Source organism: Hypomesus transpacificus, unplaced genomic scaffold, assembly GCF_021917145.1.
Source record: "Hypomesus transpacificus isolate Combined female unplaced genomic scaffold, fHypTra1 scaffold_210, whole genome shotgun sequence".
NCBI classification, from domain to species: Eukaryota; Metazoa; Chordata; class Actinopteri; order Osmeriformes; family Osmeridae; genus Hypomesus; species Hypomesus transpacificus.
This window is the reverse complement of record NW_025813749.1, coordinates 27,797-53,233: the sequence shown is the minus strand read 5'-3', so window position 1 is coordinate 53,233 and position 25,437 is coordinate 27,797. Positions and strand designations below refer to the sequence as shown.

Genomic DNA, 25,437 nt, shown 5'->3' with positions numbered 1-25,437 from the left:
ATGGTCTATTGAAGATAGTCCATTCACACACGCACATACACACACATACTCATAGGCACCAGAACCGTGAACATTTGGGAGATTCCTGGAATGACATATTCCAAAGAATTCCAACCGAACTCATCAGTGTTTGAGATTAGTAGTCAACCAGGGGTATGATTCTGTGAAATCAGTCATCCAGATAGTTCAGTTTCATAAGAGCTAGAAGGACATACTGACATGGTTGTTAAGGGCAACCGTGGCTGATGAAGACAGTTGTTGCCACAGTAACAGAAGCATGGGTGTTGATATGCTGAGGTTTTAAATAGATCTACCAAGTAGTTCTTTGCACATGGTTACCAACTCACATCAGCCCCCCTAACACACACACGCTCTGTCCTCCTTCCAAATCCCCCCTCAACACACACACCTTTTCTCTATTAAACATACACACATACTCTAGATACCGTATTTCACATATGTACATATTTCATGTCTTTCTCTTTATCTCACTTGCTGTCTCTTTCACACACACACGTCAAACACACACACACACACACACACACACACACACACACACACAGGTCACACACAGAGGTTTTTCTCCTGTGGCCTAGTCCACTCATGGAGGTAATTTATCACCACACTATTCATATCACTGCCAGCCTACTTTCCCCTTGCAGTGTGGGTGAGTGTGTGTATATGTGTATACAAGGGTGGATGTATGTGTGAATGTGTGTGTGTTTTGCATGTGTTTGTGCAGCTCTGCCGCCAGACATGAGACAAGAGGGAGGTCAGACAGTACTAGTCCCGTAGACAAGCCTGCGGCATTCAACACCACCACCACTGTACCCCATGTTGTATGCTCCTGGCTGTAAGCTCCTGCCAGGGTTTAGTTAGAGTGGGTTTCTACAGTCTAATCTCCCAAGTACAACATCACAAACATAGCTTCCAGCTATATGAGAAAAATAAGAAACTAGACCACACCATATAACACTTTTAGGTTGCACTCCCCTTCCCCATTACATTTACAGTAACAGTGGTGGTGGTTGGGTGTGTGTGTGTGTGTGTGTGTAGAGTATGTGTGTGTGTGTGTGGACTTTGGTTCAGACAGCATAAAAAAAAGAAAGCCATCACAGATGCCATACTGGTTTGAGTCCCTATGCCAGGCATTGTAGAACAGTGGCTGCTACAAAAGCAGTTTTCTGCAACTCACTTCTTCCAAAGGTGTTACCATGACAACACAGCATTTATCCTGCATGACCCTTGTGTCTCATTTTAATGTTGCCAAATATAACAGAGGGGGAGAGAGAAAAGAGAGAGAGACAGACAGACAGAGAGAGAGAAAGAGACAGACAGAGATAGATAGAAAGAAAGAGAGAGCGTGCAAAACACCTCTAGAAACATGAGAAACATGAGCTAACAGCAGCTAGCATACCACAGCCCTAACTAGCCTGATGTTAGAGAGAGCAGAGGATTCGGGGTAAGATACTTTCCCGCTGGAGGAGGGAAGGATGGGGGCGGAAGAAGGGTGAGGGAGGAGGGTGAGGGAGGAGGGTGAGGGAGGAGGGTGATGAAGGAGGGTGGGGGAAGAGGGTGAGGGAGGAGGGTGAGGGAGGAGGGTGATGAAGGAGGGTGGGGGAAGAGGGTGAGGGAGGAGGGTGAGGGAGGAGGGTGAGGGAGGAGGGTGACGAAGGAGGGTGGGGGAAGAGGGTGAGGGAGGAGGGTGAGGGAGGAGGGTGGAGGGTGAGGAAGGATGGTGACGAAGAAGGGTGGATAAACAGGGACAGGGAGGGAAGAGGAGAGAAGGAGGACGTTGGGGATAGAAGCATGTCTAAGACCCTGTGGAGGAAACAGGAAAGTCTTACAGACCTGTCCTTGTGGGAGACTCCATCAGGCCTACGAATGAACACACACACACACACAGACATCGACACACACACACGCAGACATCGACACACACAGACATGGACACAAACACAAACACAGGCAGATAAAGAGAAGTGAGACAGACAGACAGATAACAGAGAGAGAGAGATAGAGAGAGACACGAGAGAATGTGTTAGTAACAGTAATTATGGTATTGTCTTAAACAGATAAACACATATATCCATTAGAACAGACATGAACATGGTCATAAATACAGTGCTCTACTCCCCTATCTCAAACTGAAGAGGGATGAAGTGTATCAGCTGTCAGTATGTAAATGTGTGTGTTTGTGTGTGTGCATATTACATCAAGGGACAAGACTTTAGTGATTGTGCTAATAATCACCCAAGCTGTAAGGACATGATAGATGATGTAGTAACACATCAGATCCTTGCTCTTTACTATGACACATATACACACACACACACAGTCTCACTAATGAGGTCTGGCACATACTGGAGAACTACGGCTACCCACAGGGAACAAGTGTCATTAAGCACCGGTCATACTAACGCAGGTCATAAGACAGCAGGCCTGCAGCAACGCTGTCTAAAGGAAAAATCACTCTGTCCCTTCACACACGCCAGTTAGAGAGAGAGAGAGAGAGAGAGAGAGAGAGAGAGAGAGAGAGAGAGAGAGAGAGAGAGAGAGAGAGAGAGAAAGAGATTGTGCGTGGCGTGATAGAAACACGTCCTAATCCAAGTAGCTTTCTACTCCCATTCTGGAACCCTGTTTTAGTGAAGCAAGGTGGGGTGCAGTCAGCTTGGTGGAGAGTTAACTTCCAGAGCCTAGGTATGGAACTAGGCCATGCTCCAGTTATGGACAGCCTCAGAGCCAGGTGCTGGACATGAGTACACTTGCATGCTGCAGCAGGGAAGATGTAGGTCTACTGTAAGCAGTTGCTGCTAGCATGATCTCCACTGCTGTAGCCAGAGAGGACCAAACCTGTGGTTTTATGCGTTCCTGCCAAGGCTTTTGCCATTAGACCAAGAGTGTAAAATTTGGGCTTTCAGGAGAGGGACATTTCATTACGGGCGCATGAAGGATGCAAAAAGACAGAGCGAGAGATGGAGAGAATATGTGTCTTGCATACATACATACATTGTATGTATGTATGTATGTATGTATGTATGTATGTATGTATGTATGTATGTATGTATGTATGTATGTATGTATGTATGTATGTATGTATGTATGTATGTATGTATGTAAGGGTATTTGTGTGTGAGTGTTTGTGTATGTGTATGCATGTGTGTGTGTGTGTGTCAGAGTGAAAAAGTGAATGACCCCCCTCTGACTCAAACATGGTGAAACACATGAGGACTTACCATCTGCTCAGCACAGAAGGGGGGAGGAAACAGAGAAGAAGAAAGAGGAGAAGAGAGACTACTTCAGGAGAAAGTACTGGGAACCACCAGTATTTATAAGACCAACCATTAACTGAACAGGAGCAGGAGAACCCAACTACAATTCTCTCCTCTCTCTCTCTCTCTGTCTCTCTCTCTCTCTCTCTCTCTCTCTCTATATATATATATATATATATATATAATATCCATCTCCCTCCCACATACAGACCAGACTCTCCATCCATCTAGTGCATGTTAATCACATATCTCTCACACACATACACACACTCCCTCTCCTACACTATCAGCATGATCAACACCTCCTCCACAGTCAGCCTACAGCGTCGTGTGAGTAACCTGTAATCACAACACAACACTACAAGCTCAGAGCAGTTACTGTGCAACCCTGCTCCAACCCTGCCACTCACTGGCAGGGTCAGAAGTCAAAGCAGCCCAACCACTGTCACCTCACCAAGTCCACAGTCATGAAGTCCACAGTCTCCATCAAGATGTCCTGAATACATTTCACGCCAACCGTCTGTTATACACTCACCATGAAACAACTTCAGCTCACCAGTTATCTTAGTTTGGACATATACAGTACTATGGATGCCATGACACCATACTAGTAATGAGACCATCATAGCAGCTGTGTGTGGTGTCAGCTTTAATGGGCCGGGCCAACTTACTGTCTGTGCAGGCTGGCTGAGTTGGCAGCGTTGGCACTGTGGAGCCTTTCCAGACGCTCCTTCTCCTTCTCCACAAAGTTGGTTCCCCCTATGGAGACCCCGCGAGTCACACGGGTGTGGCTCCTGGGCTCCCTAGCCGGCACCGGGGGTGGTGGGGGTGGTGGAGCAGCCGCCGGTGTGGGTACAGCAGGGGTTGGGGTGGGGGTGGGCATGGCCATGCTGTGGTTGTAGCTATGGGTGGGGTGGAGGGGCACTGAGGATACCAAGGGCGGGTTGGTCTTGGTCAGGGGAGGAGGCGGGGGGCAGGGGGGCTCTGGGGGGCAGGCATGAGGGGGGGGCTGTCGTCTGTCTAATCTCAGGTCCTTGTTCTCCTGGCTGAGACGGTCCAGTTGGACCTCCAGTTCCTCGATGCGGTGCCGTTGGCTTTCCAGAAGTTTCTGCTGGCTCTCGATAATGTTGTTGAGCTCCAGAAGGTACTCTACAGCCCTGTTGGGGCTCTCAGGGCTACCATGTCCAGGACCCGGGCCCTGGCCTGACTCCATGCTGGCTCAATGGACCCCCTAGGGCCAGGAGCAGCTCTGGGTGACAGCCTAACTAGCTGAGGTTCTAGGCCCTACACACTACGCCCTGCGCACTACACCTTAGGCTCTCCCCCCCACCAGAGTGAGTGAGTGGGGGGGAGAGGGGGAGGCTTTCTTAGGAGCTGATACGAAGATCAAGACGGATAGCTTCCTGGTCGTCTCCGCTTGGAGTGGTCCAGTGGAGCCTCTGACATCAGAGAATGTTGGATCAAGTGTTCTGTTCTGGGTTAGAACCCATGGTGGAAATAGTTCTCAAACTAAAAAATGTCCATAAAAGTGAGACTGCCTCGGAAAAAACAGCAGAGGAAGTAAACAAGTCAGTTGTAATTACACTTGGCCAACAAGTTGGACCTGTTGTAGCTGGAGTTAGCAGTTGGTGATTGGACGAAAATGGAGCTGGATGAGTGACTGACCTGCATGTCTACAGTTCTAGGTGCCAGAACAGCAACTGATACCAGGCTAGGTGAGCAATGGTGTAAATTAAACAACTGCAGAAAACCTCTTATTTATCACATAGCCATAACCTGCACCAGGCTTGAATCCACCATCCAGTCAAGATAAGCAGGAGAGTTCTCTGTCAGTCTTTGATTCTCCAATAGATGACGCCTCTATTACATGAGTGATATCCATGAATTCAGCAATCACAAGATGCCATTCAGTTAATCTCACCAATCATCGGAGAAGGTCAGAGGTCATCTGAAACATTCCATGTTCTCAGTCCAGACTTCCAACGAGTCATTACTTGGAAAGCTGGTTCAGAGTGAAGCCTGTCTCTGTATCATCCATTCCCAGAAAACCCCACAAAGAGAATGAGGGAGGGTGGAAGCTGAGAAGAGAGAAGAGAAGTGGATCAGTTTCAGCCCACTACAAAATAAACTTGAGGGTAGGTTGGTGTGGGTGTGTGTTCACAGTCTCTCATTCGCTCTCTTTCTCTCTCTTCTCTTTCTCCTTAGTCTCTCTCTCTCTCTCACACACTTGCCTCACCTCATAAGAAAAACCTGATAAGATCTGGTTGTATCTGTCCAGGTTTCATTTTCACCTCTCTCTTGCCCATTTGACCAGCCCTTTCTCACGCACGCTATGATGGTTGACAATGCACTTTGCCAGAAACCAGGAGCTTGCTTTCCCCCCTATCACACTACCCACTTTAAGACTTCCTGCTATACTGTCTTCTAGTCTGTAAGGTGCATTTCAACTCACACTCAACTGCCTCTTCTCCCATCTTGGAAGTCTGAAGCTTCTACAAAGGCTCTTTTTTGCACTAAAGACCCTTCAGTTGCAACTCGGTAGGATCTCAATTATGTCTGACTTTAAATGTGATCATTCCTCCCCTGAGCCCTGCATGAACCTTTCGAAGAACAGTTTTTTTGTATCAGTGAAACATTCTAACCACAAATCTGTCACGAGGAGATAAATAAAAAATATCATTGCTTTTCATGATAGTAAGAGCTTTAACTCTGGACTTTCACCCAGTAAGAGTGGTGTATCTGTCCTCTGCATAAAAAAAAAGAAAAAACGTCCCCTCACTTCTCTGTGGTGCTGCAGGGATGGAGCGAGTAGGAAGACGTGAGACGTGATTCCTATTGATCTGCCACTCACTCTCTGCTCACCCTCGAAAATGAAATTTGACACCTTGATATGGTATTTAACGGCACGTTGTACTCTGAGACTGTAGATTTGGCGAGACAGTCCACTAATTGAAAGTCTACAATACGTAAGGTATTCTATAGTCTATGGCTTTTCTTAAGCCATGTAGTGCGAGGTGGCCCTGCTGCATTCATTCAGCGCGGTACGATATTCCTTTGGCTCGGAAAAAGCTCAAACGAATAGGTCCAAAAGACACTGTTACAAATTGCAAATAGCAACATAGATTTAGTGGGACAGCATTCTGTTATTATATTCAATAACATAAGCTGACTCAAGGAATGACCAAGAAGGCATCTGACAGAGCCATCCGACGTCTCCATAATGTGACAACCACACTTATTAGCACTGAAGCCTAGCCAAATGTCTTCAAGGCATTTAACCATTTAGCAAAATAAAGGTAATTAATGTATTTTTTCTTTGCATTTCTTACTGATGAAGTTGTTCATTTTCAGGTCTTTTCTCTCTCCTGAAGAGCGAGTCCAATTGTCTTTCGATTCGGTCCCGATGTGGCGGGAGCGCGTGCGGGAAATTAGTAAGTCCGTTCCCTACGGTTTCCGTTCAGCATCCTCCTCTGCACCTGCCGCCCCCCTCCGCCATTCGGTTGCACCGCAGAGCGCTATTCCACTGCAGACCCCTTGACTGTCTCTCCGTTAATGTCGTCACAGATCCTCCAGCGTGAAAAGAGGATGGGAAGGTGGGGGTGCATGTGGTTTCGGCTTATTTCAATGAGTCACTAGAAGATATATGTTGTTGCTATTCTCTCCAAACTCTCTGACGTGTGATATTACGGACAGTGAGGACGGTGGTGGGGAAACCGAGTTCCAGTAGCCGTCCATTTTGGTCCAAGAACACACGAGTTTGAACGGCAAAGACGTGCATAATTAGAACCATAATGGACAGTACCTCTCTGTCTCTCTTTCCCTCGCTAAACTACCACTTCTTTCCTTCCACAATACAAGATCCTGGTGCATTGACGATGCAGACGGGGACAGTGAAAGCAATTCAGACGCTCTCTCTCTCTCTCTCTCTCTCTCTCTCTCTTTCTCTCTCTCTCTCTCTCTCTCGCTCTCTTTCTCTCTCTCTCTCCCCCACGCAGTCACTCAGGACTCACTCAATCACACATACACATCACACCCACCAGAGTGAGCAATGAATGTGTGTCTAATGACATTAATATTTATTTAATGATGTTGATGATAGTGCAGAGCTTTCCATCAAGTAGTTCCACCGTGCAGGGTCTCCAACTCCCTTATGTTGTCTTATGAACTGCAACTCTTACATGAACTGTTTTAATCTGGTCCACCTCCTCCACCCTCATTTTCCCCCTGTGTCCTTGTATTTGTTTTCAGTCTGTGTGTCTGTGGTTCCACAGCCCCTGGTGTGTGGTGTCAGTCATCCGTCTGAAGCACAGACACACAGACAGACTCGGCAGGCAGAACAGAACACAGTCCTGCATGATGCAACAGTGTGTGTTGAGAAGCCAACCCTTTCCTCCCCCCCTGCCGAGTCTCTCTCTCCCCCCCATCTCCCACTTTTCCTCCATCTCTCTCTCTCTCTCTTTGTCATCTCTCCACAACGGTAATAATCTTCATGTCATTTTAGTTTCTCCCCCAAGTAGGCTTCACCCTGTCGGGTCAGAGCTCTGAGATACACAAAAACCCTTCCTGCTACTGCACTGTACTGAGCCTTTGTTCAGTCAGTGATAGAAGTGCTACTGCCTTTCTTTAGAGGAGTATTTAAAATAGCTATTGCTAATGTACTGGCTGTGGATTTTTGCAGGTGTGTCTAAAGGTTTATATTCCACATAAACATACATGTGCATCTGACAATAACCTTCCTTGGCCACCATCTTTCTTAAAGCTTGCCAGAGACATGGTTTTGTTTACAGAATTTCTGTCAGAAAGATGCCTCTTCAGGCCAAGTACGAAGCATAGTTTTGTAATAACTTTTAACAACATTAAGTGAAGAATTTAACTTCCGCCACATTATGTCAATTCCAGTTTTTCACAGTTGAAAACATGACTGCATACTATTTGTATTGTCCATTGCACATGGATGTTTCAATGACTAATGTCGTGTGAAGAGAAGGTGACAGTGCAAACAGAACGGACAAGGCTGTCCCGACAGGACTGAGATCATGTGACGGCCTAAGGGTTAACGTGCTCAGGGGAAGTACGGATGGTTTCCTGCTCAACTCCTCTCTCCCTCTGTTTCCATTCCGCCCCCTCTCTCTTTCTTATACACTACATCATCTTGTAAAGTGTAATTAAGTAAGAACAATTAGTGGGAGGTAGCAAGAGATGGAGGGTGGGAGGGAAAAAGAAAGAGAGTACATTGAGAAAGCAGAGAGAGTGGGGGGTAGAGGGAGAGAGAAAGATGAAGCACATAGAGAAAAGGAACGAAAGGGGGTGAGAGAGAGATAGAGGGAGGGAGAGATGGAGGGATGTGTCTGGGTGTCCCTGGAGATCAGGAAAGACTCAGAGCTGCTGACAAAGTGCACCACAAGTGTGATTAACCCTCCCACCGTGTGTGTGTGTGTGTGTGTGAGAGTTCTTTGGGTGGGAGGCTGTGGAGGTACTCAGCTCGCATTATTGAATGTGGGGAGATAACTGTTTTACATATCGTATATTGTGCAGAAATGTATGAAGACCCCAGTGAACTGTGAGCTCAGTAAAGTGGGCACTGGCACAGTACTACGTGTGTGTGTGTGTGTGTGTGTGTGTGTGTGTGTGTGTGTGTGTGTGTAGGAGTGTTCCATCACACCACATACAGTGTACACCACACACTCTGATCATACAGTGTACTGCTGCAGGAACAAGACCATGTAAATATAGCATGAATAATTGATAAGTAGTTTGAGATAATGTTGTTTGTGTTGAGGCCCCAGAGCATCTCCATGATGAAAGATGGAGTTGGGTTATGGAACCCATGTTTTCAGTCTGTAATGTGGATCTCCCTGGCTAAAGAGAGCAGTTCAAGTGTGTATGGGGAGATTGTGAACAGTGTGTGTTTGTACTGTATACGTTTGTATCTGTGTGTGTTTGTAGCAGCTGAACTGTGTAGGAGGGAATGTTTTCTCCCTTGCTACAGTTTATGTGTGTGTGTGGAGGACTGCAGTACAACGTGTGGGCGTCTGAACCAAGCTAAAGTGAAACAGAAAGCCTGTTAAGTTTACAATAAGAACTGATACCCGGATAGAAGGCAACGACCAGCTGTCACTATGTATAAATGACCAATAATCACACGCCTGTGTATCTAATAGACCAATCATCTTGCTCCTTTTTTGATCAACCAGCCTTCTCCCTAACCTTCTGAGTGGATCTACAGGTTGTTCAGTTCACACATGCCAGGTGCTCTGGGGTAACTTCAGTGCATTTGGCTAGTAAGTATAAAGTGTGTCCAAGGCAATTGAAATGGATGTGGAGGCGATTTCAGCCCAAGTGACTCATGTCCATACGGGGGCTATTTATGCAGCTGAAGATTTAATGAATTAATGAATTGCAGAGATTGAACAGATTTTGAGCTGAGTCATGATCTAAGTGGGTCAACAGAACTACTATGTATATATGTATATATATTTACTCTGGACTCACACACAGACACATACAGATCCGGACTAAACTGAATGGATCTGATGAAAGTTCCATCTGTATGTATCAGAAAAGTTACAATTTAGGGGATCAGAGAGGAACACAGAGAGAATGATGAAGAGAGAAATAGAGAGAATAAAAGCTACACTGGAGACAGAGATATGGAAAGATAAACAATCTAACAACCTTGCGCAGGTATAGTTCACAGTCCTCACATCATTCACTCCGTGTTAGTTAGAGTAATTCACCCCACGTTGTCACAAATGAAACCTGACACGATACCTGAAGAAAAACCTGAAAAATATATATTAATTTATATCACTTTATTCATATCATCTCATTAACTGCAAGTCATTAGAACTCATTTGTCAAAACTCCCTGTTGGTGCATTCAGAAACCTTACAATATAATTAGTATTATTCATAACAAGAGCAACAATTAAAAACCTGTACATATGTTACATGTGTACTGTAAATACTGTATGTACATTCTATCAGAGACTTGGGCTTCACAAGGGCATACAACTGAGAAACAATGGCTACATAAGCTAGCTGTGAAAATGGGTCAGGACCTCAATCCTGAAATAAAAAGAAAAGAAACTTTGGCAGGCCACTATCTTCCTGTCCAAAAAACGAGACTATTGGCCCCTAAGCTAAAGCCAACATCAGTCTGATGCTCTTTGTCTGTATATAAATCCTACGCAGATGTGACCCAACCACGGTTCTTCTGCACAACACCAAGCCGAGTTAGACCACCAAACTAAAGCCCAAACGTGGCCTCGGGGGAATAACAAATGTTTAGGCACCAAACCAAGTCTGTTACAATGGCTAGAGACAAGAGTGAGCCGTGTTCTGATCAGCCTCCAAGCTCTCCCCACTGTGAAGCTGCAGCTCTATCTCCTTGCATGGCTGTTGTCAGTGGTATATGATATGATCTTTTAGTCAAGGCATGTTTGATCACTTTCTGCTTAGTCATATTTACAATTTACATTGACATTAAGAATTCTTAGAGCACTGAGTATACATATGTAGAGCCCTGATGCTGTTCCAAGGGCCTTTCACACTAGACCTAGGATAAGGGTAGACTAGGCCAGGGTCCATCTACACCAAACTAGCCCTGTCAAAGTCCACTAGCTTTCATGCTCAGGTTTGCATAAACGGTGGACTTAAGCAAGATGTGCCGATGTGTGCTCCAGGGTGAAAGGCTCTCTAGATTGTGCCTCTGCCAAAACACTATCATCATTGACTTCTGGTCCAGACCTGGGTCCAGATCTGGATCAAACACTTGAGGCATGCTTTTTTTAGTTATCCCCAGTGCGGTTAGACCGACGGAGCACGTACCAACAGTGAAAAGTCTGTATAAACCAAATGCATCGTTAAAACGTTCAAATACATGTCTGATCTAGTCTAGTCTACACTCCTGGGCCAAACCATTAAGATCTTGCTCCCAGTGACCAACAGTATGACCTATAGGTTTCCTACATCTACTCACCAGTGTACTCACTGGTTTGCCTGTTGTGCATTTAAAGCTCAGCATTGTGATTCAAGAGCTGTTTGGCTTTAGAGGTGAAAACAAAACCACCCCAATTTTATTTTTAGTATAGTTTCTTTATGTTTTGTTCTTTGCCCTACTCTCTGCCCTACTCTCTGTATGGCCTAGCATTTAACATGGTCATTTTATAAAATGTTTTGCATCAAATACACTATGAACATGATAAACTGACCCAAATGCCCTTTAATGTCCTGGACTCAAAGGCTGGTTTAGGGTACTCTCTAAAGCCACAGTCAGCAATATGTGTCCACCATTACTGAGGACCATATGTGTCCACCATTACTGAGGACCCCTCACAAATACGTAAACAATGAAGCAGAGGCCTCCAGTGACACTTTCACATGCAAACAGCACTTTGTTTTCTATAATACAACTGTAGTGTACAGAGAACAATACAGAAGAAGAAACAAATAATGAAGTCAACGGTCCTTGTTTTTGGTACAATTCTGATATGACAGTTGACAATATTTCACCATTTCTCTAGGTCATAATATTCCGCAGTGGTAGCTCCAAAACATGTTCTAAAAGTAAAGTGAGAAAGCGCCTTAGGATATGTAGGCTTGAAGCCACAGGAGTGTTGATTGTGACTGGTCTGCTGAAGCAGATAGAGCTGGCTGTGGTTTTCCTAGCACGTGTCCCTGTGCTGTTTACTATGTGTCTGTACTCAGACAGTCCGCAATGCTGGATCAGTGTGTCAGCTGGTCTGCTTTCCAAATATTCAGCTCATCTATTTTGGTAAATAACTCCTTCAGATAATTAACTATTCTAAACTAACATATTCCAGCTTATATTCTGAACTTTTTCTTACTTACGCCATGAAATACAGTCAATGATCTGATAGCTGACAGTTAGCTAACTGTGTAAACCTGCTTTTTGGAACACAGCACTCCTACAGGAAGCTACGTGGTGCTGACTGTACATAGCAGAGGTGGAGATGTAATGGCTTTTATTGCTCAGAGGGGCACGAGGTAAACATTTGGTGCATAAATAGCTACAGTTTCTCTCTACCTGGAACACCAGGGTAGGGGCTAACTGTCAGTTTCTCTCTACCTGGAACACCAGGGTAGGGGCTACTGTCAGTTTCTCTTCAATCCATCCATCAATTTATATTTCAGATGCATAATAAAGTTGTTTTGAATAATACTGTTGTGGATTTATGACAATAAACTTTAGTTTAATCTGTGTTTACTAATCAAGTTTTTATGGATTAGTTATTTTTATTTCCTATATTTGTTATTCTAATTCTTTACTATTCTGAATAAATTGAATTTAAACTGTCCTGCCCCAACCCTGCATGGTCCACACTACAGTCAAGTCAGATACCTTGTAACTAGTGTCAATATTAGGATCAAATTAGGACTCTGGTAGTGTTCAGGTATAGCCCTGTACACAAGGATGCAGTACTATATCCATACAGTACTATGGCCATACAGTACTATATCCATACAGTACTATGGCCATACAGTACTATATCCATACAGTACTATGTCCATACAGTACTATATCTATACAGTACTATGTCCATACAGTACTATATCTATACAGTACTATATCCATACAGTACTATGGCCATACAGTACTATATCCATACAGTACTATGTCCATACAGTACTATATCTATACAGTACTATGTCCATACAGTACTATATCTATACAGTACTATGTCCATATCCATACAGTACTATGTCCATATCCATACAGTACTATGTCCTAACACCACCACAGTAGTCCTCCTCTTCCTCCTCCATAAGAACAAAAACAGACTTTATAAAATGCATAGACGACCAGTATCAAAATGCCCTTGTAGTCCCCTGATGGAGTCAGCCGTGTGTAATTGTGATAGAGTAACAGGTAAGCAAAGGGCCAACTGGACAGAGGATTTTCAAGATTAAGAGGCTGTGCATGTGAGTGTGTGTCATGATTCACATGCAAAAACATGGAGATGAAAGGTGAAACATCACATGCAGTAAAAGTCCTACTGCTTCAAAAAAGACATTTCTGAAGTTGACTTTAACTGGAGTGGCCAGCTACGTTTATAGTTAAAAAAAAGGTTTTGGCTATGGTAAGGATTGTGTCCAGTGTTATATTATGGACCACCTTCAGGGGAACTCCTCTGATAGGTATTACGGCACACTAAACACTGATGGAACTGCCAGCAGCCCCCCCTTCTGGCTGCTGGGGGGTAGTGCACCTCCTAGAGCAGCAGGACAGTGTGAAGGTTCTGAAGTGCAGCACGGCACAATAGTGTTCTGTACAGTATGTATGTGGGTGGAGTTAATTCAGAGGCTTCTGGGTGAATAAAATCCAGTGCTCTGATTGGACATCTTTCAAGATGGGGGTGGCGTCTCTGACTAAAGAAAATATGATAATGAGGCACTTTATGTGAATGTATCATTCACTCTCTCACGCCAGTCAAACCATATACTTTATCATACCTCAGTCGATAAATCACTCCAACAGATGGTGATATCTCTCCGCTAAGCCCGATGCTGACCCAGTGGCTGTGACACTGCCTCCTCATGGCCATTTTTAGAAATGTAACACCTAAGCCGTGTTGTAGGGGTGCACCATAAGCATTGCCTACAACGTCACATTGTCACACCACATTGTAGAGTAGTAGCCACATTCTCCATACCTCCAGTCGGTGACCAAACAACCATGTGGTGTCCAGAGGCAGAAGGCACCTGTGGAGGCCTGACCAGTTCACATCCAGCTGCTGTCCACTGCTAGCAGACACCACAGCACTGTCCAGCAGAGTTACAGGGAGGGACGCTACCGTCATGACCACCAAGGAGAAGAAATATCACCTAACCATTCGTTCTTGTTTATATAGTCTCTATATATTGAGCTCCATAGATATATATAAAAATAAAAAAAGAAGCCATCTAAATAATATTTTCATGCAAAAGTATATTAGAAACCAATATCATTATTATACTAGTTTAACTAGTTAGTGGCCTGGGCAGCTGCCAGGCTGGTTTCTACAGAGGAACCTCCTGTAGTAGGCGCTAGCGCTCTGTATTTTGGTTTGTAAAGTTTGAACAAAAGGGTTAGATGCAGTTGTTAAGATTACTTGCATATCCATTTTAGATAGATGAGATGGTGATTATGAGGACGTTGATCATGATAATGAAGTTAATACACACTTATTATCACAATTGATGAGGATTTACACACTAACAGATAGAACTGACCATGGAGATACAGAATCGTACTGTGGTGGGATTTGGAGGGTTGAGGTCAGAGGTTAAAAGGCGGGATGTGTATAGCAGGGGTGTGTCATCAGCAAGCTCAGTCCTGTTATGTTCCGCAGTGTGGGGGGAGGAGCCAGCCATCCTATTCGATGACAGACGTTAGGAACTGCCAGCCAATTAGAGACAGAGTCCTCCCTGTCGGCCAATCGGATGGCTCCCCTGTAGGACCTGAGACAGTTTCTGCTGGCTGGGCTTTAGCCAGGGTCCGGGTGCATGTGAGGGTTGCCACGACGAGGTACTCCAGGGGTCTCGCCACTCCCCTAACCTTGCGATGCTCGCCGCAGACATGCTGACTTCTGATAGGCTGGCCAGGGACTCTGCATCGGATTGATCCACCTCCAAGGGCATGAGGAAGGAGAACAGAGCTTTCTGATTGGTTCTCTGTCCAGAAATTCCAGCATTCTCCACTGATGCAGCAGCATCCGCCTCTGGGTTCAACCTCTGGGGATCAGGCCCCGCCTCCATCTCCTCCTGTCCACTCACCCTGCCCCTTTCGCCTGCTTTCCCATCCTTAGGGTGCATCTTATTGGATACGGGGAGGTGTATCTGTTCTTTCTCTCTCTCTCTGTCCATATTTCTTTCTCTATCTTTCTTTCTCTCCCTCTCCCTTTCCATCTTCCGAGTTTCCCTACTTGGCTTGGACCTCTGTCTGTCTGTCTGCCTCCTTTCCTCCACTCTCTTCTCCTCCACCCCGATCTCCTTGTCCCAGCGTCGCAATGCATTCCTGGGTAAACTCTGGGATTGCTTCCGCTGTTCCCTACTTCCTGACTGTGGCTTGGAGGTGTGGCTAACGCGGACTACCTGACTCTCTTCCTCCTCTGGCCAATCCAGGTTGTCCAGGTCTGTGTCTGGACAAACATTCCCCCTCCCCCTTCCCGCTCTCCCCCCCAGGCTACCTTCCTTGGACTCCCTCCCCCTCCTCCGCCCCCTTCCCCTGGCCTCCCCGAGGTCAGTGCTGGGTCTGGACCTGGGCAGCGAGCGACTCTTATCTAAGGTTACTGGATCCACACCCGACTCCTCTGGGTGGGAGGAGGGGGAGGAGGCGACGGCCCCGGACTCATGGTCTGAAAGGAGAGAAAGAGAGAGGTAGAGAAACAGTTAGGGGAGAGAGAAAAAGGGTAGTTAGAGGGGAAAGAGTTGGGCACTCGGGAGTGCCATTTAAAGGGACAGAGCCAGGGTTTGAAGGATGAATAAAGCACAAACATGTCACAATGTGTCTGCTTTAGGATTCGGTGTTCAGCAGTGGGCAGCCCACCAAGAACACTGAGCCCTTTCCCTGTAATCCCACTGTTTCAACACACAATCTCTGGTTTTCCCTCCCTGATGGGCACACTGTTCTCACTGCTGCTGCTAAAATAACCAAGGTCTTCTTATTGAAACAGACGGAACACCACTGATTAGAAAATTATCTTTTTCTGATAAAGAACTGCCAAGAGAAATCTCGACACAGCAAAACATATCACAAAACAGCATGACTACATCCCATTATCAAGAAAGAACCGAACAGAACAGGACAGGAATATTCCCAATATGTCACAAACTGGATGGTGTGATGCAGCTTCATGTTAAGGTTATGGTATCTACTACAGATCCCACCGGGTGACAGTGGAGAGAATGGAGAATCTCTGCTGACGAGATCAAATATAAAGAGGATGAAGGGATGAGGAGGAGAAACCAAAGAAAAAAGTGAGTGACTAACAGGGAGGGTTACCAACCGCGTATTCTCTGTCCTGCCGATGACATAGAAACAGGGCTCTCCCTGCTTGGAGTTGGTCATACACAGAGACAGACTGGACAGCTCGACTGAGAGATGGAGAATAGGGGAAAGAGAATAGGGGAAGACAGGAAAGGAGAGGAAGTAGAATCCAAACATGGAAAGAGAGAGAGAGAAGTCAGAAATCAGGGTAGATTCAGTGTTCCCAGCACCAGTGTACAGTTGGAAGCAGAGAAGAGAAAAGGGTAACAGGTCCGATAGGGACTGGCAGAAAAATTGGAAGATACAAGTTTCCAGAAAACCTTTTAGACCCCACCTCTCTCCACTCCCCTTCACATGGACCCCCACGCCTCCTCCCCCCTCACCGTAGTCAGGGACGTAACCGTTGCCCTTCTTGAGGACCAGGTGGATGCGGTGCCCCCCCCTGCGTATCTGCTCCACTGCCTGGCTGTGGGTCATCCCCACCGTACTGTCCCCATTGATCTCCACCAGCTGGTCACTCACCTGCGGGACACAGCACCGGGTTAGACACACAGACAACTTTCCTTCCACAGTTATAGTACTGCGAGGAAATGCTAAGATCATTGATGAACAATTGACATTGTGTGTGTGTGTGTCTTACCTGGATCTTGTGTGAGCGCGAGGCAGGCCCCCCCTCCATAAGGCCCAGCACGTAGAGCCCCATGTTGTACTCACTGCCCCCCCTCAGGGAGAAACCAAAACCAGTGGGCCCCCGCTCCAGATCCACACTGTAGAATTTAGACTCCTGCTAGAAAGGAGAGGAGAGGAAAGGAGAGAAGAGGAGAGGAGTGATACAATGTACAATGTCACCGTTTTATGCTTTCACATACTGTACAGGAGTGTCATCGCCATGGTAACTCAGCTCACCTTTGCCTTGCCCCTGTGACCTTTCCTGACCCTGCCATCCGGGTCCAGCTCTGCAGCTTCTGATACAGTGGAGGGGTCTAGGGAGACAGGGACAGGGGGACGAGGAGAGCAGGTAAGGGAGAAAGGAGGGAGGGAGGTTTAGTACTGACTAAGAGGGAGGTAAAGGGGGAGACAACCTCTTGGTATAAGTCCTGGGAGTGTGAGTGTGTGTGTGTGTGTACATACTGGTGTGTGATCGGGGGATGATGGTGAGGCGGAGTGTGTTTCCCGCACGGCGGAGGATCTGGGCGAGGTCTCTGTGTGGCAGAGTGACCACGGAGCGCCCCTCCACAGCCTCCAGCTGGTCCCCTGGCTGGATGTGGCCGCTCCGCGCCGCAGGGCTGCCCCGGCGCACCGTCACAAAGCGGTGAGACAGCATGGATGAGGCTGGAGCGCGCACACACACACACACACACAGAGACACCAGAGTCAGGTCTGACGGTAGACAAGAAGACCTGGGTGCAAACCCCTGCAGTCACACAAGGACACCCACTGCGTCCCGACACGGAGTTGGGAGGACATGGTGGAGATCTGTGTGAACACAGGCAGACATCCTCCATTACAGGAGAAGACGGCTGGGGTCTTAAAATAGCCTCCTCAGCCTCTTCGTGGCCAAACGCCATGACAGAGCTGCTAATAATTAATGTGAGACTCAATTATTGAACGAAGGCCAACTTCCGGTGGTGAAATTAAGTGATGCTTGTACGCATCAATGCACAGTGTTCAGATGTCCCAGAGAGCAATGGGGTCAGTCTAGCATACAGACCTCAGTCTCCAGTCGGACTGTATGAGCCTGTCTGTCTGTCTGTTTGAGTGTGTGTGTGTGTGTGGGTGTGCGTGTAACCTGAGTTTATGGTACGGCGTGTATGGTACTGCAGGCTTCATGATCTTTCTAGGAGCACATGGAGAGGGATAGGCACACTGTAGTTACTACAACCCCCCCTCCCCCCCTCCCCCACACACACACACACACACACATCCACGCAGGCGGAAACACACAACATTTAGCCTGGATCTTCTCCACCCCTCCACCTGATCCAGAACCTCTGGAGTGGAAACATGAGAGAAAGAGAAAAGAGGAAACGAAAAGCAGTTCTCAGAGGCATTTTCTGCCTGAGGGAGTAACATGCTGACACGCTGCCAGACAGACAGGCTGCCAGACAGACAGGCTGCCAGAGAGCAGGCTGTGGCCCAGTGAGGAGAGAACCATTATCATGAGGATCTTCTACAGCCTGTCTGCCTGCCTCTCTTCACACGCTCCATTACAGACAGGAGCTAGGAGCACCTGATCTCACACAGCACAATAACCCTATACACCCTGGGAGGGAGGGATGGAGAGAGAGAGAGAGAGAGAGAGAGAGAGGGGTACTGTCCATTATGGTTCTAATTATGCACGTCTTTGCCGTTCAAACTCGTGTGTTCTTGGACCAAAATGGACGAGAGAGAGAGAGGCTGGGGCATGGATAGGGGGTGGAGGGACGGAGAGGTGAGGCTGGGGGGTTCTTGAAAGGGTTTGAGAGATGGATTACAGTGGGGGGGGGGGGGGGAGGACGCCTTAAGTCAGAGACGGAGGGGAAAAAAAGGGGCAGAGAAAAGCAGAAGAGAGAAAGAGGATTAAAACGTGAGACATGGTAAACACGTCCAAAGGGCACCGCAGGATAAGACCATCGCCCCACCCCCACCCCCACCCACCCCAGCCCCGTGGCCAGCAGCAGCCCCAGTGAGGCTGAAGGGATGAGAGGAGTAGGTAGTCTCTGCGCTCACTCACACAGCTCTGCGGGGGCGTCCATGGTGATAAACAGAGCAGCATAATCTGGGTCTACGCATGAGGGAGAGAGAGAGACTGACCGCCCACCACACACACACACACACACTCTCAGCCGGCTGGGTGTAATCCAGCCAACAGGGCAGTGCTGTGACCTATGGTCCAGGGGTATGTACCCCCCCCCCCCCCCATCAGCACCACACACACACCCTGGGGAGGCCATTAGACATCTAGATCAATGGTGGCCCATCACAGCCCCTATATTGATCCCTGGTTGAGTCCATGGTTGGGAACAGGCTGGTACTGCCCCCAGGCAGTGTGTGTGTGGAGAAGGCAGGAAGGGGGTTAATGGGTTTAGTTTAGCCAGGTTGCTGGTAGCCACACAGTCCCTGACTATCCAGACTGTACTGTGGAGGTTCATACAGAAGAGGTACACCTGCATCTTCTGAAGCATGCCTGTTAGAGCAAGTGGACTCTCTCTCTCTTTCTCCTGTGTGTGTGTGTGTGTGTGTGTGTGTGTGTGTGTGTGTGTGTGTGTGTGTGTGCGTGTGCTTATATGAACTCAAGATGACGTGTTCTATTTCTCTACTCTTACTCCACCCTCTCTTATCCCATTTCCCCTCCCCTCCTTCTTCCACCATCTCCTTCTCCCTCCTAGCATCCCTAAGGTCGTATGTGGATACAGTCAGTACACACTGATACACAGTACTATTTACATACTGTAGTACTGCATGAGTCCACTTACATTTCACTTACTGCATCTAGCAGACACTATTATCCTAAGAGACTTACTGAGGGTCCAGAGTACATTTCTTTACATAGTGTAGTCAGCCAATAAATGGGCATGACTAATATCCGCCCAATTTCGTTTCTGCTTTTTTTGGGCATTTAAGGTCAATATTAGCAAACAAACAAAGGTCCTCATATAGTCCCAAAGTACAAGTTAGGAAACACACACACAACCGACAAGTGTCTGTGTGTGATGAAATTGACCAAGATTTCAGAGGAGCTGTCATTATCTAGGGAACTGATGTGAAACCACTTCAATCAGCACTCGTACTGTGTGTAAGAACAGACTGAGGAGTTTAAACATGTGAAATATTGCAGCTCCTCGAGACAGACTGTCTAAGGTCATGTTAGATAGAATTTATGAAACACGTGAGAGTCTATACACAAACAAAAGTGCGCGCACACACACACACACACAGTTGCTCCACTTGCTTTTATCACATGAACACTGGTACATAGTGTAGTTATTACATAGTGTAGTTATTACATAGTGTAGTTATTACATAGTGTAGTTATTACTAAGGTAGCTTAATAATGAATAAAACATACATTATTAAGAATCCATGCATCTTTTAGACCTCCCATATGAATATAGAAAGTAGCTCACATGATTTCCTAATCCAGCAGTTCACATGACCTTCTACTGACAGAGTGGGAACTCAACTGGTTGGTCAGTGAAGACAGACATGTGAGAACGGTGTTCTTGTTGACTAAATCCTTGTACTCTTGTTATCATAATGTTGTTACATCCTAATGTATCATTACATCATGGTCTAATACTTCTCCCGGTGATTCTCCCTCTGTCCCACTTAGGAGGGGTTAGAGAGTTAAAGACCACACACACACACAGGACAGCAGACACACACAGCAGCATCGAGGCATACGCACACTCTTTATTGCAGAGCCACAGCTGGAAATACACAGCACAGCTGGACTACTGGGTGAGAGAGAGAAAGAAGAAATGGAGAGAGAGGAAAATGAGAGAGCAATTGAGAGAGAGAATAACGAGTAAGAGAGAGAGAAAAAGAGAAAGAGAGAAAAAGACAGATAAAGGGAGAGAGAGAAATAGAGAGAAGGAGAGAAAAACAGAGATAAAGGAAAGAGAGAGAAGGGGTTAGGATTAGCTCTAGCTGTACAGTCCATGCAGGGGTTAGTCAGTGAAGTAAATAGCAAGGCTTATGTTGCATAACAATCTCCAGGAGAATGTCCACTGAAAACTACAAAATGACACCCACCCAAACACCTCTTCTTCGTCTATGAGCTACAGCCAGATTAAGTACAGTGTAGTCTGCACTGCTGCAAGAACCCAGACAGATGGAGAACTCCTTCCCCCTGTTGTTCTGATCTTCCTCCCTGACACCACCCTCACACATACATAGTTCTGAGAAGTGACTTACCTTCTCAAAACCTCCAACAGGATGTCAGTGTTACAGGTTTAGCCATATTAGTGTTTGAATCCTGAGCCAGTTGTGGATAGTCTACGGCAATGTGGTGCCTTCAGGTCGCACTGTCAGAGAAACAGCACTGGATCTGACTCACCTGGTTAAATAAAGGTTACATAAAACAAACGTGACAGGAATCAGGGTGTAAGTGCGTGTTGTGCGTGCGTGCACGCGCGCATGAGTGGCTGTGTGAACGTGTGCCCATGTCCTACTGTGTGTGTGAGGTCTCTTGCATGTGTGTATTGCTGTGTCACTAACTCCGGTTAGCGTGGAGCAGCGTATTCCTTGAACAATGATGACATAATCATTTGTACATGGAGATGTTGTTCAGCCCGGGTCTGGCGCTCTGTGCCAGGGTAATGCTCCAGAGGTACGGAGAGCTGGCAGCTGGGGCCCCCTGTCGCTGCCAGAGCCCCTTGCATAAGACACACACACACACACATACATGGAGCACAATCTGTTCACAACAGACAGTCACACACATGCCGGCATGTATGGAACACATGGCTGGACAGTCAACCATAGACACACACACACACTCCATCTGGTTAACTTAACATCTCAACAAACCCTCCCCAAGCACTGAAGAAACGCTAAACAAACATGTAAACAAGCATGTAAACATGCATGTAAACAAGCATGTGAACAAACATGTAAACAAGCATGTGAACATGCATGTAAACAGACGTGCCTCCTTTCTGCGAGACTATAGCAGCTTGGAGAAGTGATTGTAATGTTCTGGATCCTAACAGCTACACCTACAGTAGTTCTGACAGCATGTTTGGTAACAAACAGCTAACGTTTTATTTAGATTCCCTGACTTTTCAAACTCTTTAGACACTGTTCTGTGCTTTCCCCAAAAGCAAACCGGGCCCACCCACAGTGTTTTCAGGATACAGAGTGATGCTGACATGTCTCTACCTGCATGCGTGGGCGATGTCCTCCAGCCAAAGGTCACATGACCGCAGCAAGGACAGTCACCCAACAAAGTTAACATCCATACCGAACACCATCTAAGCTCAAGCCTTCCCAGTGCAGTTCTGGGTAGAGCCCAGAAGAGTGTGTGGAGAGGGGAGGATGGATGGAGGAGGGTGGAGGGGGAGTGGAAGTGAGAGAGCTGACTGTTACAGGGTGAAGGGCATGCAGTAGGGGGACGGAAGGCAGGAGAAGGGTAGAGAGCTGAGGTGGAGGAAAGTGGAGGAGGGAGATGACGGCTGCAGGAGAGAACGACGAAAAAGACCTGGATGGAGGATAAGGGAGGAAGGAAGATGGAGGGTTCATGCTATTTTAATGACCGAGGACTCGGTACAGTATGTGGGGCATAGATCCTCCCCACAGCGCCTGCATAGGTACACTCACACTTGAGTACACAGCCCACAAGTGACACGTCCTTTGAGGCAGAGACGTGCCCATGCATGCACACACACACATTTCAAGGAGATGTTCCCAAAATAGAAAACAGACACACACAGACACCAACATACTGAGTACACAGACACAAACAGACACCAACATACTGAGTACACAGACACAAACAGACACCAACATACTGAGTACACAGACACAAACAGACACCAACATACTGAGTACACAGACACACTTAGTAGCTGTAGCAGAAGTGCTGACAGGGATCCCAAACACACACACACACACACACACACGGCCCCAGTGATGCAGAAAAACAGCAGAAAATAACTGGCTGCCAGATTTAATGTTCTTATATCAGACAGACAGGGTGTGTGTGTATCTGCATGTGTGTGTGTGTGTGTGTGTGTGTGTGTATGTGTGTGTGTGTGCAGACAAACAGGACGGACGCTACATGAGATGACCCTACAGGAGCTCATTCAGACATGATGGGTGGGACACACAGCAAACAGCCACCGTAACTACAATCCTTAGTTAACCATGTTTTTAATCATCTTTTGGAGATTCAGCTCAAATGATGAAAGAGAGAATAGCCATAGAATACAATTACAAAGTACTGGTTTAAACAATGATCTGTAGAGAACACTTCTGTAAGTCGTGAACTCTGTCAATGAGTGTGGGGATCCCCTGGTGTGCATGTGTGTGTGTGTGTGTGTCTGCATGACTGCCTCCTCATAGTTTTCATGAGAAACTGAGAGGTAGGCATGCTAAACTGATCACGCATGCATGCACACACACACACACACACACACACACACACACACACAGTCAACCTGCTCCATGGGCTGGGAAAGAAGCAGGGCATTCATCACAACTGATTAAGGCTGGAGGGGGGGCTGAAAATATTTCTGGCATCTCAGTTTCATGCAGGTTAGCTACAGCTGGTTACATGCAGAAAAACTTCCTTAACCCAGGCTAGCTAGCACTAGTATAGACTGTTGTACAGTACTAGCTTAACCCAGGCTAGCTAGCCCTAGTACAGACTTACAGTTAGCTAAATGTAATATGTACTGTACATATACTGCATGCTGGCTGCATGTTAGTGGTCTCATGGCTGTGTTGCTTTCACCTGGGCTCAGAAGCTGTAACTCATGTCCACTACGTCAGTTCTGTCAACACATACCAGAAACTGCTCTGCTACTCAGAGGCTGTCTAGGACTAAGACCAAGCCTGCACTGAGAATAATGACAGCTGCTTTTGACCAAGCAGAGAACTGTTTTTGAAATGAAAGCAGATTGACCGTAAACTTCACATGAAGACAGACAGAGACAGAAAATAAGTAAGAAGTACAAGAATAGTTACGTTTTGAGTCCTTGACAGTTTTCAGCGCAGATTGCAGTCTCTCCAACATTTTTCCTGCCTGGCCGATTGGGTGAGATAATAATCCGAATAATCCCAAAATAACCTAAATCTGTGTTCAAAATTACTGCCTCGCACAAATATACTAACTCACTGCAGATATCTGACCCTCTCTCCCTCTGTCTGTCTCTGGTTGTGGGAGACCAGCCGTGCATGTGGAACTGGCCAACTGCAACTGAGTATCAGCAGGAGCAGGAGAGGGCGATACTGAGAGGGCGATACTAAGAGGAGGGAGGGGAGGGGGGAGCGGGGAAGGAGGGGAGGGGAACTGGGACGGGAGGGGAACCACAGGAGTGAGGGAGAGAAAAAAAGAGTGACAGAAAAGGCAAGGGAAAGAGAGACAGACCGAGAGATCATTTTAATACTGCTCAGTGTCATTTCATACGGCACAGAATGGGGAGAAAAAGAAGAAAAAAAGATTGAAAGGGAGGAAGAGAGAGGAAGAAAGACAGAGGGAGGGAAGAGGGAGAGTGACAGGCAGAGGGAGAGACGGAGAGAGAAAAGTAGGGGACAAGGAAATAGGGGAGAGAGAGAGAGACTCTTGAGAGCACTAGCAGATAACAGTGAGTGGAAAGTAGGGAGATGATAACGGAGCTGGGGTTCACAATGCACAACATAGCAGGTAAATGACGTTTATCCTTCTGTGTTGACTGAAATAACACACACACACAGACACACACACTCAGTCGAGTAACCAAACTGCATGTGCAGACTATCGAGCAGAACTGGCTTCTGAATATGGACCACACACACGCGCACACACACGCACACATCGGTAATGATCATCCAGGCATGACACAGAAGGGATCAAAGCTCACCCCGCACAGTCAAACTCTACCACACTAGGACAGAGGTCTGAAGCTGGAGACTAAAGACATGTCCCAGAGCACTGTAAGAGCGTTCTACCATGCACTGAGGCATGAAGAGGCTGTGTCACGACTCCTGAGGGTCCCACATGCCAAAGTCAACGTACAATCCTCCATCTACTGTACATGACGGAATTCAACACATCATGTGCTACAGACGTGTTTTATTCATTTCCTAACTCTTTGGTTTTATGGGTACTGGGAGCATGTATTGTATGTGGAGCAAGCAAGGATTGAACCCACAACCTTGGAAAATGAGTTTTGTAACCGACTGAGCAACACAACTTTGGTGCAAGGTCAGCAGGGATGAACTGGTCGGCTCCAATGGAAATCAAACTTCATAACCTTGAGCTTCTAAGAGTTAAAGGCTCCAAACCAAGACAGCTCCAACGGACCAGGGAGTGATCAAACCCATGATGATAAGCCAGCATTCCTGCAGATGCTGTCAGGAAACAGGCTTGCTAACCCCATCAGGCTGGGATCATCCACAGTATTTACTCCCCTGGAGAGAGACTGAGGAGGACTCTGAAGGGTTTCCACATCTGAGAGCTTCATATATCACAAGATTGGCCAACAACATCACA

The 25,437-nt window shown here is 46.7% G+C and overlaps 2 protein-coding genes across 2 annotated transcripts in view; both read right to left on the bottom strand.

The window, feature by feature from the left end:
* LOC124462283 (IQ motif and SEC7 domain-containing protein 2-like) overlaps positions 1-4,485 on the bottom strand; it is a 39,849-nt gene extending 35,364 nt beyond the window's left edge. The window contains exon 1 of the mRNA XM_047013940.1: positions 3,944-4,485. Coding sequence (XP_046869896.1) covers positions 3,944-4,485 — 542 coding nt within the window. The remainder of the gene's footprint in view (positions 1-3,943) is intronic.
* A 5,618-nt stretch (positions 4,486-10,103) lies between these two features.
* Positions 10,104-25,437, bottom strand: part of LOC124462289 (membrane-associated guanylate kinase, WW and PDZ domain-containing protein 3-like) — a 30,925-nt gene continuing 15,591 nt past the window's right edge. The window contains exons 13-18 of the mRNA XM_047013949.1: positions 17,394-17,594; positions 17,169-17,245; positions 16,903-17,046; positions 16,646-16,784; positions 15,474-15,630; positions 10,104-15,326 (exon numbers count right to left, since the gene is read on the bottom strand). Of these exons, the coding sequence (XP_046869905.1) occupies positions 14,684-15,326; positions 15,474-15,630; positions 16,646-16,784; positions 16,903-17,046; positions 17,169-17,245; positions 17,394-17,594 (1,361 nt within the window). The 3' untranslated portion in view covers positions 10,104-14,683. The remainder of the gene's footprint in view (positions 15,327-15,473; positions 15,631-16,645; positions 16,785-16,902; positions 17,047-17,168; positions 17,246-17,393; positions 17,595-25,437) is intronic.